General features: G+C 36.8%; 1 protein-coding gene across 1 annotated transcript in view; it reads left to right on the forward strand.

Moving 5' to 3' along the window:
* The first annotated feature begins 2,526 nt into the window (after nucleotides 1-2,526).
* LOC132132958 (very low-density lipoprotein receptor-like) overlaps nucleotides 2,527-16,944 on the forward strand; it is a 28,645-nt gene continuing 14,227 nt past the window's right edge. Inside the window, exons 1-7 of the mRNA XM_059545584.1 lie at nucleotides 2,527-2,837; nucleotides 8,096-8,215; nucleotides 11,031-11,153; nucleotides 12,097-12,219; nucleotides 13,639-14,010; nucleotides 14,717-14,839; nucleotides 15,339-15,461. Coding sequence (XP_059401567.1) covers nucleotides 2,771-2,837; nucleotides 8,096-8,215; nucleotides 11,031-11,153; nucleotides 12,097-12,219; nucleotides 13,639-14,010; nucleotides 14,717-14,839; nucleotides 15,339-15,461 — 1,051 coding nt within the window. The 5' untranslated portion in view covers nucleotides 2,527-2,770. The remainder of the gene's footprint in view (nucleotides 2,838-8,095; nucleotides 8,216-11,030; nucleotides 11,154-12,096; nucleotides 12,220-13,638; nucleotides 14,011-14,716; nucleotides 14,840-15,338; nucleotides 15,462-16,944) is intronic.

Below are 16,944 nucleotides of genomic sequence, written 5' to 3' on the forward strand. Positions count from 1 at the left end.
CCAGTATGTTTCCTGTACTATTTTAAGTCCACAGTCCAGTAGTTCTTTAGTAAGTCTATACTGTAGCTACAAATACATAAAGCTATTTTGAAGTCGACATGTTCGACCTACAGCTTATGATTAAGGCAGAGATTTCATATGCAACAGCGTGAGCTTTTTAAAGTGAGGCTGTTAAATAAATGATTATAAAGAAGTAGGATTTAAAGTTGGAAGCTGAGCTGTAATAGCAGGACTTCCTGTAAAGAGCATAAATGTGACCCTGGAGCACAAAAGCAGTCTTAAGTTGCTTGGTTAGATTTTAAGCAATTGGCAAAAATACATTGTATGGGTCAAATTTTTTTTCTTTTATGCCAAAAATTATATTAAGCAAAGATCATGTTCCATGAAGACATTTTGTAAATGTCCTACCTTAAACATATCAAAACTTCATTTTTAATTAGTAATATGCATAGCTAAGAATTCATTTGAACAACTTTAAAAGTGATTTTATTCAGTATTTAGATTTAGATTTTTATGTATTTTTTGCACCCTCAGATTCCTGATTTTCAAATAGTTTCTAATAAACCATACATCAATGGAAATTTTTACTTTTTAAAAAAAAAAGTTATTTTTGTAAGTCAAATAACATACTCTAGCTGTCAAAAGTTGGGATAAATAGCTGTTTAAATAAATTAATAAATAAATATTATAGAGGGACCATGACAGAGTACCATTCAAAAGTTTGTGGTAAGTGACATTTTAACTTTAAAAAGTTTTTTCCATCAAAGAATCCAGGGAAGAGCAAATAAATGCTTCTTGAGGAGTAAATCAGTATATAAGAATGATTTCTGAAGATTGTGTGACACTGAAGACTGGAGGAATGATTACAGGAATACATTTCATTTTAACATTCACATAGAAAACTGTTATTTATAATTGTATTAACATTTCACGAAATTACTGTATAAACTTTTGACAAGTAATGTTTTGTGCATTAAACTAACAGTGTTTTACATGCCACGATTTTTTACATGTATCATTTAAAGAAAATATTTTTTATATAAATGGACTAATCACAATAATAAAATCAGGCAAAAGTGGTTCATCTCACCCCAGCTTTCACTAGGACTAGTGATGTTTCCTTAGAAAGCACCACCACATCAGATAAAGCTGAATATATTTCATCAGGTGTGAGGAGGTGAAGATGCATTCAGATCAAATGAGAAGAGAAGACTCAGATGTCAGGACTGATGATTCATGAACAGGGTAAATATAGTGCTTGCACTCGCATCTGTCCAGCTTCTGCGGGGAACATTGATCTGCTCTGAACGAGGGATCAATATGCGTGAAAGATTCCGGTGTGTGTTCTGGTCTGGGAACAGAGGCGCTCCTGTTCACGTTATCCTGTTTTCAGAAAGAAGAACCACTATGATGTTTGATACACTGTCCCTCATGTCTTTATTCTGATCAAAGTGACCATATCAGCGGAGTCAAATGAAGCAGAATATTTCAGATTTTATAAGTACTTTAAAGAATTCCGAATGAACCCAGCGGATTGATGCAAAATTCCTGCTGATCTGTTAAATTGTGTTAAATTGTGTAAATTGTACTACCTACAATTTATGTTATGTAATTTGGAATCAGTGATGGACTACAGTTTGTAAGTGATCTACCCAGCACTGTTTATATATATATATATATATATATATATATATATATATATATATATATAATTAATTCCCATGATGCGGTGTCTTCAGTCTCACGTGATTCCTCAGAAATCACTCTAATATGCTGATTTGACGTTCAAGAAACATGTATCATTATTATCAGTGTTGAAAAAAGTTGTGCTGCTTCATTTTTGTATTTTTTTATTTTCTTATGAAATATACATGTGTGATGGAAAGTTCAAAAGAACACACTTGCGAAACAGACATAGATACTGTTCATAATTTAAATGTTGTTACTGTCACTTTTGATCAGTGCAATGTATTTTCGCTGAATAAAAATTTCTCATATATCAAAATTGGATGAATGGGTTATATGAAATGTAAACATTTTTTGAAATTGAAACATTTATGCTTACACTTTTCAGATTATGAAGTAAAATCCAAGGCCCCAATTTGGAGAGAACCATCTTGTCTTATCCTGTAGTTTTCTGTGTGAGCCAACAACGTTCTCCCATGTCACTGTTTTTTTAAGATAGTGAAATAATTGTTTTCTGTTTTGTGCTTTGTTGCACTTAATAAACAACAACCACAACTAAATATTTTATTTTCTATAATTAGTTAATTTTAACAGTTAATATAGGCTAGTACTGAAGATATAGATCGTCTAACCCCCAAACACTTCATAAACTATGAAACTACGGACTGTGGATGAGGATGATGACTCTGTTTATATGTTTACTTATTTATTTTTCTTAGTTTGTCTCGTTTATGCACGGAGAGACAGCACCACGCGTGTGAGGCAGGTTTAGAGGAAGATGTGGTACAGAAAGGGTTAACAGTGTGTAAATGACATGCTGAAGGAGAAAGAACACGCCTGTGTTCGGCAGTGGCGCGGTTATTCGCCGCAGGTTCACGCTATCATTCAATTAGGACATGGACTGCGGCTCCGCGAGCGCCTCGCGTGCGTGCACAGACTGACCCGGGAACTGTCTTCAGGAGATAAGAGCCCGTGGATCACGCTGCTTTCTGTTTGTCCCACGAACACGTATCGGCTGTGCTACACTATCAGGGACGAGGCCACAGACACACAGACACAGCACGGCGTCCAGCTCTAGCGCGAGATGGTCACGTCTACTCTAGGGCTCGTCATTCTGTCTGTCTGTCTTCAGCTGTGTGGATTCTCGCGCGGTGAGTGTTCAGAACGAGGATGATAACAATGGTTGCCATGGGAAGAAGATCATTTAGAACAATGCCGCGTTCTCAGAACCTCTGTGTTACAGTGTTGCGTTCTAATTCTCAGAGGAGTTTAATTTCCTTGTAATAAACTGACCTGCTCGGTATCTTACTAATATCTGCAGAGGACATGTTTTAGTGTGGATCTTTCAGAAGAAAGTGTGTTGGATGTTTAACATCTCTAAATGTAGACTATAGGCCTCGCAAATGCCTTACAGCCATCCACCATATAATTAAACATTACTGATGGTGTTATTTCCCCACGCTTTAATTCAAATATGTGATTTCTTCTTTTTATTTAAAATAGAATCGTTCGTTTCGAACATTTTTGCGCCACCGCCTGCTTCTGTTCATTTATTTATATGCATATAGGCCTGTTGTTTTACAACAAATCGTTTCGTGTATTTTTTTTTATTTTTTCTTTCATTTAAAATGCTTGTTTGATATCTCAATCCGTGCACACGGCTCTTCTCTCGGTAAAGAAACGAGGTGTGTTTGCGTTGATTAAACAGGTGACTCCGGTTGGAGCGCGTGTGAAACGCGTATGAAACGCGTATGTACGCCTGCTCCAGCAGCGGTCCGTTCGGCCTGTTTATTAGCTAAGGGATGTATTCTGCTTTTAAGAGTTGCTGTGTTATATTTGCTAATGATTTTATATACGTGGTATCTACACAGTCTGCCGTCTAAGCAGCGCGTTATTAGGACGCGTTCTTGCGTTCAAAATCAGCTGAACGGAGCGCGGTGTGAGCGAGCGTTTACTTATGACGCGTTCTTGCGTTCTGTCTGAGCGATTTTGTTTAATTACTACCCCATGTAAACATTAAAGAATTTAACGATTCTGATTCCTCTGAACGATTCCCATTTCTTAATGGTTCATCGATTCTTTTAGATTATTGTATTAAACATTATATTCATTCAGATAGTGTTTACAACAGAACTGGTATTGTGTACGTTTAATGTTGTCATATGAATGACGTATTTGTAAAATCCCCCATTTCTCACTCACTTTGTGCACAACAGTTCTTTGGAGTTCATTTTGAGTCAAGTCACTTATTCTAGTTAATACTAGTTAAATCAGTATAACCACTTCCATTGGATTTTAACTTCCTAAAAAGAATGTGTCATAGGAAACAGACCACAAGAAACATGGCCTACTCGTGGCAAAATGTGTTTTTGGAGATTCATTTGTGAATCTCATTTCTACATTTTTTTGTATGATCTGCTTACTTCCCTCTTTGCCTTAAAATTAATAAATATATTTTGTTTTGTCAAATGCATGTGAACATTTTTTGATAAGAGCCATCTCATGTGATTCATTGTTCAGAAATCCGACTATGCTGATGCCGTTTTAAAATCTAATTTTCTTTTCTTTTTTGGGAATCTCAGATTATACAATCTGTATAGGTGACTAACTTTAGTGATGTTTTTGCAATCTTCGTAATCTAGGCTTTAACTGCAAGTGCAACTAGATTTGAGTGGCTTAGTGGTTAAAGAAAGTGGTTTGGTAACTGAAAGGTTGTTGGTTTAAACCCCAGCAGAGCTTTCCAGGACCTGCCTCCATTGTGCCCTTGAGCAAAGTACTTGGCCTCAGCTTACTCCACCAGGGACTGACCTTGTAACGAGAGGTACTGTAAATGTATGAAAAAACGCTTGCTTAATGACAGTTTAGAAGCATTTAGTAGCGTTGAGGTGATTGGGAAGGATACATGTTTATCTAAAGAAAATACTACTTATTTTCCTCATATGGTTGATTTCTCAAGGGAGCATGTGGTGCTGAGTTGGGAAGGGTTTTGTTTTGAGTCTTAAGGTCAGGCTGCTCCAAACGGTCCAGCTGTGCTTTAGATTAAGGCCCCTACTGCATTCTCACCATCTGTTTGATGAAGCAAAGATTAGATATTCTGATGAATCAGAGCTTTGGGAGTCTTGTGGTAAATGTTTTATTTGCACGCATGTGAAAATGAGGCTTCTGGGCCTTTGGCAAGCTGCAAAGCTCAGTCTCTTTTAGTAGGCTGAAATGTTGCAAGAGATCTTCTCATTTTAAAAACTCAGTCTCAGAACTGATGTTTTCTTTAAGGAGTGTTTACAGATGTCAGTGCAGCATTTTGTAAACCTCAAAATTACTTTTAAATTCCAAATGGTTTTTGCAATGCTCTCTTCAGTTGAGTTAGTGGCTTTTTTCTTGTTTGGCCGATGCTTTGGTATAAACAGCACAACTTTCATAAACTGCGGTCGTATAGTTTAAAGCATCTATAAACTGGTAAAATGTGCCAAAATATGCCTTTTGATTTTATATATTTGTTATTGTATTACTATATACATATATCTCATGATATAAAATGCTATTTGTACTTTGCCTTTTGAATTAATTGATGCTAAGTGATGAGTGATGATGCAGCAGTCAATCATTTGAAACATTTGTTGAAGTAATGCAGCTGTGACAAGATTCTCAAAAACAATCATGGTCAAGAACAGCTGTCTTTTTTAATTTGCACAGCCTGATAACTTGAATCTGAAACTGTAAGACGCACAAATTAAAGCTCATAGCTAGTTTAGATGCATCTAGAATGCCGTTTTGTCATTGAATAGGTTGATGGAGTATTAGAGGGTTAATTAGCTTTGATAATGTTTCTGTCCCAGCTGGGACTGATCTCGAACTGTTCTGATTAGACTGAATGGCTGTCATGACATGAGCGACTGACTTTGGCTAACGTCACATGTCATAAGGGGGAAATTGGTGCCCATGAATGAAGTGACCACATTGTTTCATTCAGAAGAAATGCAGTTTGTGATTCAGTTTTGCAGGTTATGTATGGTGTAAATGATGGTGTAAGATGGTGTAGATGGTGTAAATTTAAAAAGACACTCTTTCCATATCTAATGCACACTGTAATTGAAGACTGTTAGTCTTGCCAAAAACTATTTTAATCCGATTTGCAGTTAATGTGCCTCTCTAAGTTCCATACCATTCATACTGTACCCTATTGATGGCATTCAGTCAGACCTTCCAACAAGGCCAACATAACAACAACTGCTCAGATCTCTGATGAAGCCATGTACTCTCAAGTCAGATTATTATACAAACATGAGCGGTTAGGTCATGTTATCAGGGACGTTTCAAAATGTTTTGGCTGTCATGTTGGTCTGTTCACACGAATTCATTACTGAGAACTTCCACACCACTGAACAGAATTGCAAAAATAATGTTGGTTTTCGAACAGCTATCATGATCATTGTTAAAGTTTTTGCCATGAAGATGGCCTCAGATACTGACATGGTTTTAAAATCTATACCACTACTACTGCTTTGTCTGGCTAGATAGAATGACGTAGTTGATAGATGTTGGTAGGTTTTCCAATAGTCATTGTTTATAGAAACCAATTTTTTCTTAAACAGCCTGATGTTAAACAAAAATTATAAATGCTTTGTAGTGTATGTACTTGTAACAAAAACTTCCAAAATCACCTTCGATAAACGGCAAAAGTCAACAGGCTTTTCAAAATCCAAAATATTGACAAACGTGTGCTTTTGTTTCGAAACTAAATCATCCACCATCGTCTTGTCTGTTTCACCTCACTCTTCTTGTCAGTCAGCTCTCCTCACTGGAGAAATTAAATCTGATCTGTGGTGTGACTGTCATTCGGCAAAACAACGGTGGGTGTCGGTTCTTCGGTGGGCAAGTGCCGTAACCGGTGTTGCGGCTTTACACCGGTATCACAGTCAACACCATCTATAGTAGGGCAAGTAGGGCTGCACGATAAATCGCATGCGATATTTAATGCGCATCTAGTCAGTAAAACCGGTTCTGTAATCAGCAGTAAATCTCTACATGTGTGCTGGAGCAGCATTAACTACACAGAACCGTTGTTCACTGACAAGCTGTGCCAAACCACGATCATATTTTGCGCAGCTCGTCAGTGAACAGTGGCTCTGTGTAGTTAATGCTGCTCCAGCACACGTGTAGAGATTTACTGCTGATTACAGAACCGGTTTAACTGACTAGATGCGCATTAAATATCGCATGCGATTTATCATGTAGCCCTAGTGGCAAGCCTAGTACACTCACAGTATCAACAAAAGATTGTGCTTTTGTAAAATAAAGAAAACAGAGTGCGCTTTTAGCCGTCTCAGTCTCTGTGAAATCTTTCTGAAACGCATCACTTGAACCAAAACCCAGCGAATACTTCACACACAGACTTGAGAAACATATCTATGGAAAGTGTCTACTTTTAAATTAAGTTTTATCGGAAGTAAGTTTTCTGAAACAAAGTCTAATCTGTATGAAACCAACACGAGGTCCAGTCTTTCCCTTCTGTGATCACATTTTTTATTTTATTTTTAGGTTTGATATGTTTTCAAACTTGAAAGTAAAGTAATTGATAATCAAATTACAATCTTCAAGTAGTAATCAGTAACCCAACACTGTTTAGCAGACGCTTTTGTCCAAAGCAACCTAACAATGAGGACAATGGAAGCAATCAAACCAACAAAAGAGCAATATGTAAATGATGCGACAAATCTCGGTTGTTAACAGTACAGGTAGCAATTGTTTTTTTTATTAGAAGAAAACAAGTAATTAGAATAGAAACAGAACGGAGTACTAGTGTTAAAGGGTCGTGTATTCCTTTATATTATATATATTGCTTTAATAATATTTTATTGGTTAAAGGCCAAGTGGTTGGATAATTTTTTTTTCTTTTTTGAATAAAAGCGCAAAAAAAGTGAGTGGGGACTTGGTATCTTTTTCGGTAATTCCACCATTCACGACTTGAGTCATCGGCTGCAGAACAGAGAACCTGAGAGCAGATGACTGATTTCTCTGCACAGTAATCTGGAATGAGAGCGAGAATTTTAACTGAAGATGTTAAGCTAAAATTGTTTTTTTCATGCAGGATTAGGGGTGGCTACATTGTATATGATAGCATTGTAAATGTTTTATTTACGTAATATATTGCTCCCTTTACAAAAAACAAACATGTCATGTCTGCTTTATGTAGCCTGTTAGAATGCATTTAATATGCCCCTGAAATTCAGTATATATTTATCGTTATAGAAAAAATCCCTGAAAATGTGACCAATAATATCACACACTTCTATGTGGGACATTGTTTATATACAGAACTCAGTATTGGGGAAAATTGGACCAGTTTCGTGCATCAAGTCCTTACAAGACTGACTGTAACAAGCCACTGGCGCCGCCTCTTTCTGCCTCACAGGTTCCCGAACAGAATGTGAGCAGTCTCAGTTCCAGTGTGGGAACGGCCGGTGCATCCCGTCTGTGTGGCAATGCGACGGTGACCTGGACTGCTCGGACGGGAGCGATGAGACGTCCTGCGGTGAGTCTGTGTGCACTGGTGTGTATGAGCTCAAAGAGAGTCATTTGAGAATTACATCAGCTCTACAGCACAACATTCGTCATTGTTCTGATGTGTGGGCATGTTTGTCTTGATGTTCGGCAGAATAGCCACACCTACCAGCCAGTGTGTGGTTTCCCTTATCCGCTGTTAAACCAGTCTTGATCTCCAGAGCTGATGTAACTCTTGGGTAATCGGTCGTAATGGAGACACAAACTGATTGGCTTGCAGCTGGACAAAACGCAGCTAAATTAAAATATTGATAATGTATTGCTGCTTGTTTGACATTCATTCATAGTATGATCGGACACCAAGTTTTTATATGTAAAGATTTTCCCAGCTAGGTGATCTATAACACTCATTGGCGTGCTAAGTGGGTCATTGATGCGAGAGAAATTACAAATGGGGGCCGGCACAGATATGATGAGCTGGAGTCTTTTTTTGGATCCAAGTGTTCCCATTTAGGCCTCTTCACCTTTTACTCAGGGGCGTTATCTCTGAAAGGCCAGTACCTCCTTATAAATATAGAATAAAATAATTGACAAATATGAACTAAATTAGTATGTTAATCTTTATTTTTCCAACAGCAACACCAGCTATTAAGTTTCAGACAGTGGCATCATCTGTTTTTCTTCTCTTGAGGTCATTGTGACAATTACTGTGTATCTAAGTACTTGCAATTTGCAACCAATGTGACATCATACAGTTAATCTATTTTTGTATAATTAGGTGATTTATCAGTATTATTAGTAGTAGTAGTATTACTATTGCTGCAATCTCACCATGGACTTTTATAAAGCAATAAAATATTTAGTGTTTTGAATAAATATAACTTATGCTTCTATTATACTCTTCTAAAAAAATAATTAATATTGTGAAATATTACAACTATTTTCTGTTTGAATATATATTAAAATCAAATGTATTCCTGTGATGTGAAGCTGTATTTTCAGCATCATTCCTCCAGTCTTCAGTGTCTCATGATCCTTCAGAAATCATTCTGATATGATTTGTTCAGTTTTCTTTATCAATTGTCATCAGTGATTCATTATTAATAGAGATTCTTAGTATTATATGTGTTAAACAGTTTTTGGTGCTTTGTGGAAAAAAGAAACTTCAAAAGAACTGCATTTATTTGAAATAGATTTTTTTTTTTTTTTTTTTTTAATATCATAAATTTCTAATTTGTTCGATTTTAATGTGTCCTTGCTTTTAAATCATAATGACTGCAAGCTTTTAAATACTAATGCATCACATTTCCACAAAAATATCAAGCAATAAAAATGATCTGAAAGATCACAATGTTTTCTGAGCAGCATATTTATTGAAAAAAGATTTTTAGGTTAATATCTTATTTCTTGTTGACTCTATGGGTAAATGTTGTACCACAAACCTTAAACCTGGAAAATGCAGCTGGAGCAGGCATTTACATTGGATATAAAAATAAACCCAAAACAAAGAATGTGCTTTGCCTCCATTTCAGAAATCAGCCAGCAGCACTTCACTGTGTCCCAGCAGTGGCTCTGTGTTGAGAATGCCGGCCCTGTCGGTTTGCACTGCTCTGTCTCCTATAGCCATTCAGTCTTCAGGAGGCCTCCTGCTCAGAGTATGCACTTGTGCTCTGAGAGGACATGAAGAGACTGAGAATGTGTCTGAGATGGGAGGGAGCTACTCTTTACTCCATGCTGTAGGATTCAGAGAGCGCCCGTCTTAAAGCACCTCTCTAGGATTGAAGTGTTTTCTTTTAAATCAATATCTAGTGCTGAATTAAGCAAAAATGCACAGGCCTATGGAGCAGTGCTGGTCATGGTAGACCTCACTCAGACACTTTGAAATGTTGACAGGAGGAAAGAGATGCAGAGAGGTTACTGCTTTTACTTTTAAGAGATATGAGCCAAAGTAGATGGGGAATAACTGACATTATACGGTAGCCTAAAGTGCAGCATTTAATTGATCAAAATATGAAATATTGAAATATTATTTCATTTCAAAATAACACTTATCTTTTGTAACATATTTTAAAATATAATTTATTTCTGTGATCAAAGCTGAATTTTCTTCAGTGTCACATGATCCTTCAGAAATCATTCTAATATGATGATTGGCTGCTCAAGAAAACAGATGTTGAAAACAGCTGTGCTGTCATATTTTTGTGGAAACTGGATATTTTAATATTTATCAGGTTTCTTTGAGTTTAAAATCTTATTTAAAAAAAGAAAAAAAGAATTAACCCTTTTTTTTTTATCCCTTTTGAACAATTTATTGTCCTTGCTGATTTAAAGTAATTTCTTTTAAATAAATTTTTTTTTCAATCTTATAGACTTTTGGCCAAATCAGTTTGTATTATTAATTACTTAATTCATTTTGATCAGTAAGTATAAATTATAATAATAAAAAAAACGAACTTTTGGCTAAATGAGGTTGTTCAAAAATCTATCTTCATTCTTATTTATTTATATTTTGTTTTGTTTGTTTCAAACAATAGTTATACAGCAGCAGCGAGTAAACGACACCGTTTTCTGAACTACTTCAGGCAGCCCAGAAAATCTAAAGAATTCCTGAAATAGTCCCACATTGCGTCGCACATTGCTTCTTAAGTGGTCAAACGTTTGCCAAATTAGCATTTCAAGCTCTTAAACAGCACTTCTAAATCTCAGCTCGGATACCTTGGGTTCATGTGCAAGCACTCTTGCATATACATTATTTTGCATTGCTTGTTTTTCATTCCCCTTGAGACCATGCTAATATCTACTGAAGCGTAGGTTTAATATTGTTTCTGTTTTCTTGACTGTTTCAGTGAGGAAGACCTGTGCAGAGGTGGACTTCGTGTGCCGCAGTGGCCAGTGCATTCCCAAGAGATGGCAGTGTGATGGGGAACCAGACTGTGAGGACGGCTCAGACGAGAGCATCGACATGTGTCGTGAGTTAATATACGTGTTCACTGCATGAACTGTCTGAGAGGATGGTAAATCCCTAGTTACCTTCAAAGCTAGACCGGTTTATTTTTAACTTGAGCGAGAGTCTTTTATCTCAACCGTGGGTTATATTTAGCACATCTGTATCTCCTCATCTTTTGCAGCATGTCCTTAAATGAAAGTTTTGAAAATTAAGGGTTTGAGGCACTTTCAAAAAAAAAAGATCTATTGGTTTAATAAAGTACAGTGGCTGTAGATTCTCTACAGTCCAGCGCAGAAGAATCGGTGTACGTGCAGATATGCATGGCAGCTCTCTAAATCAAGTCTTGTTTGACCAGCTGTTGGAAAGTAAGTCAGCAGAAAATGGAAAGGGACCAACAATGTGTGAGCATTTGCACACGGGTGGCTATAAATGCGCAAGTGATCTTTTCAAGATTTTTATTTTTTTTTACACATTCAATATTTCCTTCTGTACTCTAAGCTTTTGCATTTGGTCATGAGGATGTTATGTTTGTACATTTTGAGTTTTAAATGTAAAATATCAAAGATTAGGCAATAGGAATAGGCTATAGCACCATTCCTCCTCTATGAATTTTCCCACTGCATTTATGAGTCTTCTAACCACTGCAGGTCTTGGAGGATTGCCAAAGGGGTAAATGTTTGAACCTAATTGTTAAGACCAGGTGAAAGGTTGTTTCTGTGTGAAGGTTTACACCCATTTCGTGCAATAAAACAATGTTTGTTTATGCTTAGCCTGTCTAGCACTTAAAATTGATTATTTCACCAAATATGACACCTGAAAGCTCATTCTGGGGAGCTCTGATATAATTCAAGAAGATTAGTTTCAGGATTATTGGCTTGAGCATGCTTTGGTTCACCAGGTTGTGTGTGAAATCAGATGACGATTAAGGTGAATGACGTGGTGTGGCCCTGACTGCTCTTCCTCAGACACGAGGACCTGCCGAGGGAACGAGTTCAGCTGTGGCGTCGGCTCCACGCAGTGCATTCCAGTCTTCTGGAAGTGTGACGGTGAGAAAGACTGCGACAACGGAGAGGACGAGATTAATTGTGGTGAGTCACTAGACACAACACCAGCTCAACCGCCTCCTACAATCAATTTCAGTTCCTGTTTTGCTTGCCTCATCTACTGCTTCTTTGCATATTAAGGCAATCCTTGGAAATCGAGAGTCATTGAGAGCTCTTAAGATGATGTTTTTTTTTTATTTATTTTGCAATTGTTTCTTTTAGGCTCTGTTTGAATTAGACTAGAATAGGGCAGTTCAATCAAGTACGTCTGTGTTTGTGCCCTGAACAAAAGAGTAATATACTCTTGTGTCCCCTCTAGTAGTTTAAACTATGCTCAAATATGCCAAAACACACAAAAATGTCTGGAAGTGAGGGATTTTACTATAATTTCTTAATTCTTCCAGTACAAAGTATGTCTCATGGATATGTGAATATATTATAAATATATATAAATCATTTATTCAAATATATAGTTAAACTATGCATAGTTTATTTACTCATTTATTTTATTCATTCGTTCTAATACCAAATATTCATTGTAATGCATATTCTAAGAATGTCCTAATGCCACTCTTGGGAAGTGTTTTATTGAAGAAATAAAGTAAATTTGTGCATAAAATATACATAAACATAACGTATACATAAAATTAAAATGTTTATATATTGAATTTATACCAGTGTTTTCATTTTATTTGCAATATTTAAATATTAAAGATTTAATATTCTATAAAATATTATCTTCTCTATAGTTTTCATCTTAACTTTTTAAATTTTAGCCATTTAAGCTTTTCATATATATATATTTATTATTATATACAGTCATGGCCAAAGATATCGGCACCCTTGGTAAATGTGATCAAGGGTGGCTGTGGAAATTAATCATCATTGTTAATACTTTTGATCTTTTATTAAAAAAAAAAAAGCTAACCTTTCATTGGATATTAAGAATTTAAAATGGGGGGAAATATTATTATGAAATGAATGTTTTTCTCAAAAACACGTTGGACACAATTATTGGCACCCTAGAAATTCTTCTGAGTAAAATATTTCTGAAGTATATTCCCATTCATATTCACAATTTTGAGGACTCCAGCATGATTATAAACATGAAATTATCCAGCCATGGCATATATATTTCTATTTGGCTTTATTTCAGTTTCAGTTCACTTAAACTTATTTCAGTCAGTTGCAAAGGCAATGTTTCTAATTGTCAAGTTTACTTATCTCAAGTTCAATTACTGACAGTTATTTGTTTAATAATAAGTTTTTGTTAATAACACAACTGATTCATACAAGAAAACAAGTAGACAGCTGTTGGGGTAAACTGAGGCATACTTAAAGCTATAGTTTATAGAAATTTACAGAGAAACTATTTGCATATGTCCATACTGTTCTGAATTCCTGAAACATACGTCGATCCATTTCTACAGGCCCATGCATTGTTTTCCTGTGTTATATTATTAGGTAACATTACATGCGCCCCTCTGGAGTTCACCTGTGCCAGTGGTCGCTGCGTGTCTCGTAATTTCGTCTGTAATGGTGAGGATGACTGCGGGGACGGCAGCGACGAACAGGACTGTGCTCCTTCCTCCTGCGGCCCGAGTGAAGTCCCGTGTGGGAATAATACCTGCATTCCTAGAAGCTGGCTGTGCGATGACGATGTGGACTGCCAGGACCAATCGGATGAGTCACCGGAGCGCTGCGGCCGCAACCCCACACCGCCAGCTAAGTGTTCAACCAGTGAGATGCAATGCGGCTCTGGGGAATGCATACACAGGAAGTGGCGCTGTGACGGGGATCCAGACTGCAAGGACAGCAGCGACGAGAAAAACTGCTGTAAGTTCCATGTTGGGGTGGGCTTTTTGTTTTGAAATGTATGGCTTGTATATCTCGTAAGCGCTCTGGACCTTTTGGTTATTGCATATTTTAGTTGTTTTTGTTGTGGAATATATGGCTGGTGTATATTGTGTATTATGGAAAACACACATTTTGTTTTCTGCATATTTAGTTTTTTATATTTTTTTATATTGTCTTTGTTTGTTGCCTATTTTAGTAGTTTTCGAATTTTTTTTAATAAATGGCTGAAATTGTGTAATATTGTGACACTAAAAAAGGACCTTTTGTTTATTTTAGCTTCTTTTATATTTATGATTATATGGCTGGAATATATTGTTTGTCATGGAAACCAGACGTTTTGTTCTCCTGCGTACTTTAGTTGTTGGGTTTTTCTGCATATTTCCGTTGTTGGGTTTATATGTTTGTTTGTCTTTGTTTTATTATATGGCTGGAATAAATATGTCATGAAAACATCACTTTTTTTTTCTTTTTTTTTTTGGTGTATTTTAATATTATTTTTAATTTCATTTAATTTGGAATATCTGTCTGAAATATATTGTCTAATTGAAACAGGACCTGTTTTTGTGCATATTTTAGCTACTGTTATTATTTTTGTTTTTATTTATTTATTTTTTGGAATATATGGCTGAAGTATATTGTGTGTCATGGAAACTAGCAGGTCTCTGTTTGTCCATGTCATTTCCAGCTGCCCGTACCTGCAGGCCCGACCAGTACAAGTGTGATGACGGCAGCTGTATACATGGCAGCCGACAGTGCAACGGATTCCGAGATTGTGAAGATGGCACGGATGAAATCAACTGCAAAAACTGTGAGTCTGTTAAACTGAAACATTTTCTCAGAATGCTCTACTTGGAAAAGTAACGAATATCTTTAAGATCCAAGAAAGTTTTTAATATTACTTTTAACAGGCCAGGTAATATGCAAGGTTGTGACATAGGCTGGAATAGAAAAGTACACCGTTTAATGGCAGATGTCTTTTAAGAATTCATCAACAAGCATAAATCATAGAGCAAACCACTTGTCCAAATACTGAAGTATAGTATGAGCCATATTACTAATGGACTCATTTAGAACAAACTATGTCAGCAACCAAAAACTGGGAGGCATTTTAATTAAGGCTATTTAGCTATCCTAACTATGCATGGATATTATGATTATTTGCTTTATTAGAACAGAATTGCCACCCTATTTTGGGTCACTTTTCACCAATTGATCAATAGATGCTTATTTAGACTAGTTCAAATAGATTTTTGAGTTTGATATGTTTTATAGACAGAAATTGATGCTCTCATGGTCTCTTCACTCAGTAACTCAGTGTGACGGTCCTGACCAGTTCAAGTGTCGGAGTGGAGAGTGCATTGAGATGAATAAAGTGTGTAATAAGGTCCGTGACTGTGCTGACTGGAGTGATGAACCCATCAAAGAGTGCAGTAAGTGCAAGTGTTTTGCTGTTCATTTCATTACTAAAGATTTTCATAAAGCTTTGACATTTTCTGTATAAATCTAAAAAGGGTTATCGGTGCACACAAAGCTTTGAACAAAATATATTGTATGGGTCAAGAAAATGTTAATGTGGGTTATTCTTAGAACTGTGTAATTGCTTTGCTGGTTTCACCTAACAGAATTAAATACAGTGCACAAAATTATAAATGCAACACTTTTGTTTTTGCTCCCGTTTTTCATGAGCTGAACTCAAAGATCTAAGACTTTTTCTATGTACACAAGGCCTATTTCTCTCAAATATTGTTCACAAATCTGTCTAAATCTGTGTTAGTGAGCACTTCTCCTTTGCCAAGATAATCCATCCACCTCACAGGTGTGGCATATCAAGATGCTGATTAGACCGAATGGTTATTGCACAGGTGTGCCGTAGGCTGGCCACAATAACAGGCCACTCTAAAATGTGCAGTTTAACTGTACCTCTCCTTCATATGCAAAGAGTTGATCAGGTTGTTGATTGTGGCCTATGGGATGTTGGTCCACTCCTCTTCAATGGCTTTGGGAAGTTGCTGGATATTGGCAGGAACTGGAACATGCTGTCGTACACGCCGATCCAGAGCATCCCAAACATGCTCAATGGGTGACATGTCTGGTGAGTATGCTGGCCACACAAGAACTGAGATGTTTTCAGCTTCCAGGAATTGTGTTCAGATCCTTGCAACTTGTGGCCGTGCATTATCATGCTCCAACATGAGGTGATGATCGTCGATGAATAGCACAACAATGAGCCTCGGGATCTAATCACGGTATCTCTGTGCATTCAAAATGCCATCAATAAAATGCACCCGTGTTCATTGTCCATAACATACGCCTGCCCATACCATAACCCCACCTCCACCATGGGCCACTTGATCCACAACGTTGACATCAGTAAACCACTCACCCACACCACGCCATACATGCTGTCTGCCCTCTGCCCTGTACGGTTACACGTGGTCTGCGGTTGTGAGGCCAGTTGGATGTACTGCCAAATTCTCTGTAACACCTTTGGAGACGGCTTATGGTAGAGAAATGAACATTCAATTTATGGTCAGCAGCTCTGGTGGACATTCCTGCAGTCAGCATGCCAATTGCACGCTCCCTCAAAACTTGTGACATCTGTGGCATTGTGCTGTGTGATAAAACTGCACATTTTAGAGCGCCCTTTTATTGTGGCCAGCCTAAGACACAACTGTGCAATAATCATGCTGTCTAATCAGCCACTTGATATGCCACACCTGTGAGGTGGATGAATTTTCTTGGCAAAGAAGTGCTCACTAACACAGATTTAGACAGATTTGAGAGAAATAAGCCTTTTGTTTAGATAGGAAAAAGTCTTTAGATCTTTGAGTTCAGCTCATGAAAAATAAGTGTTGCGTGTATAATTTATTTCAGTGTAATTATGGTTTTTACAGTTTCACTGTTATTTTAATG

Source organism: Carassius carassius, chromosome 49 (genome assembly GCF_963082965.1).
Source record: "Carassius carassius chromosome 49, fCarCar2.1, whole genome shotgun sequence".
NCBI lineage: Eukaryota > Metazoa > Chordata > Actinopteri > Cypriniformes > Cyprinidae > Carassius > Carassius carassius.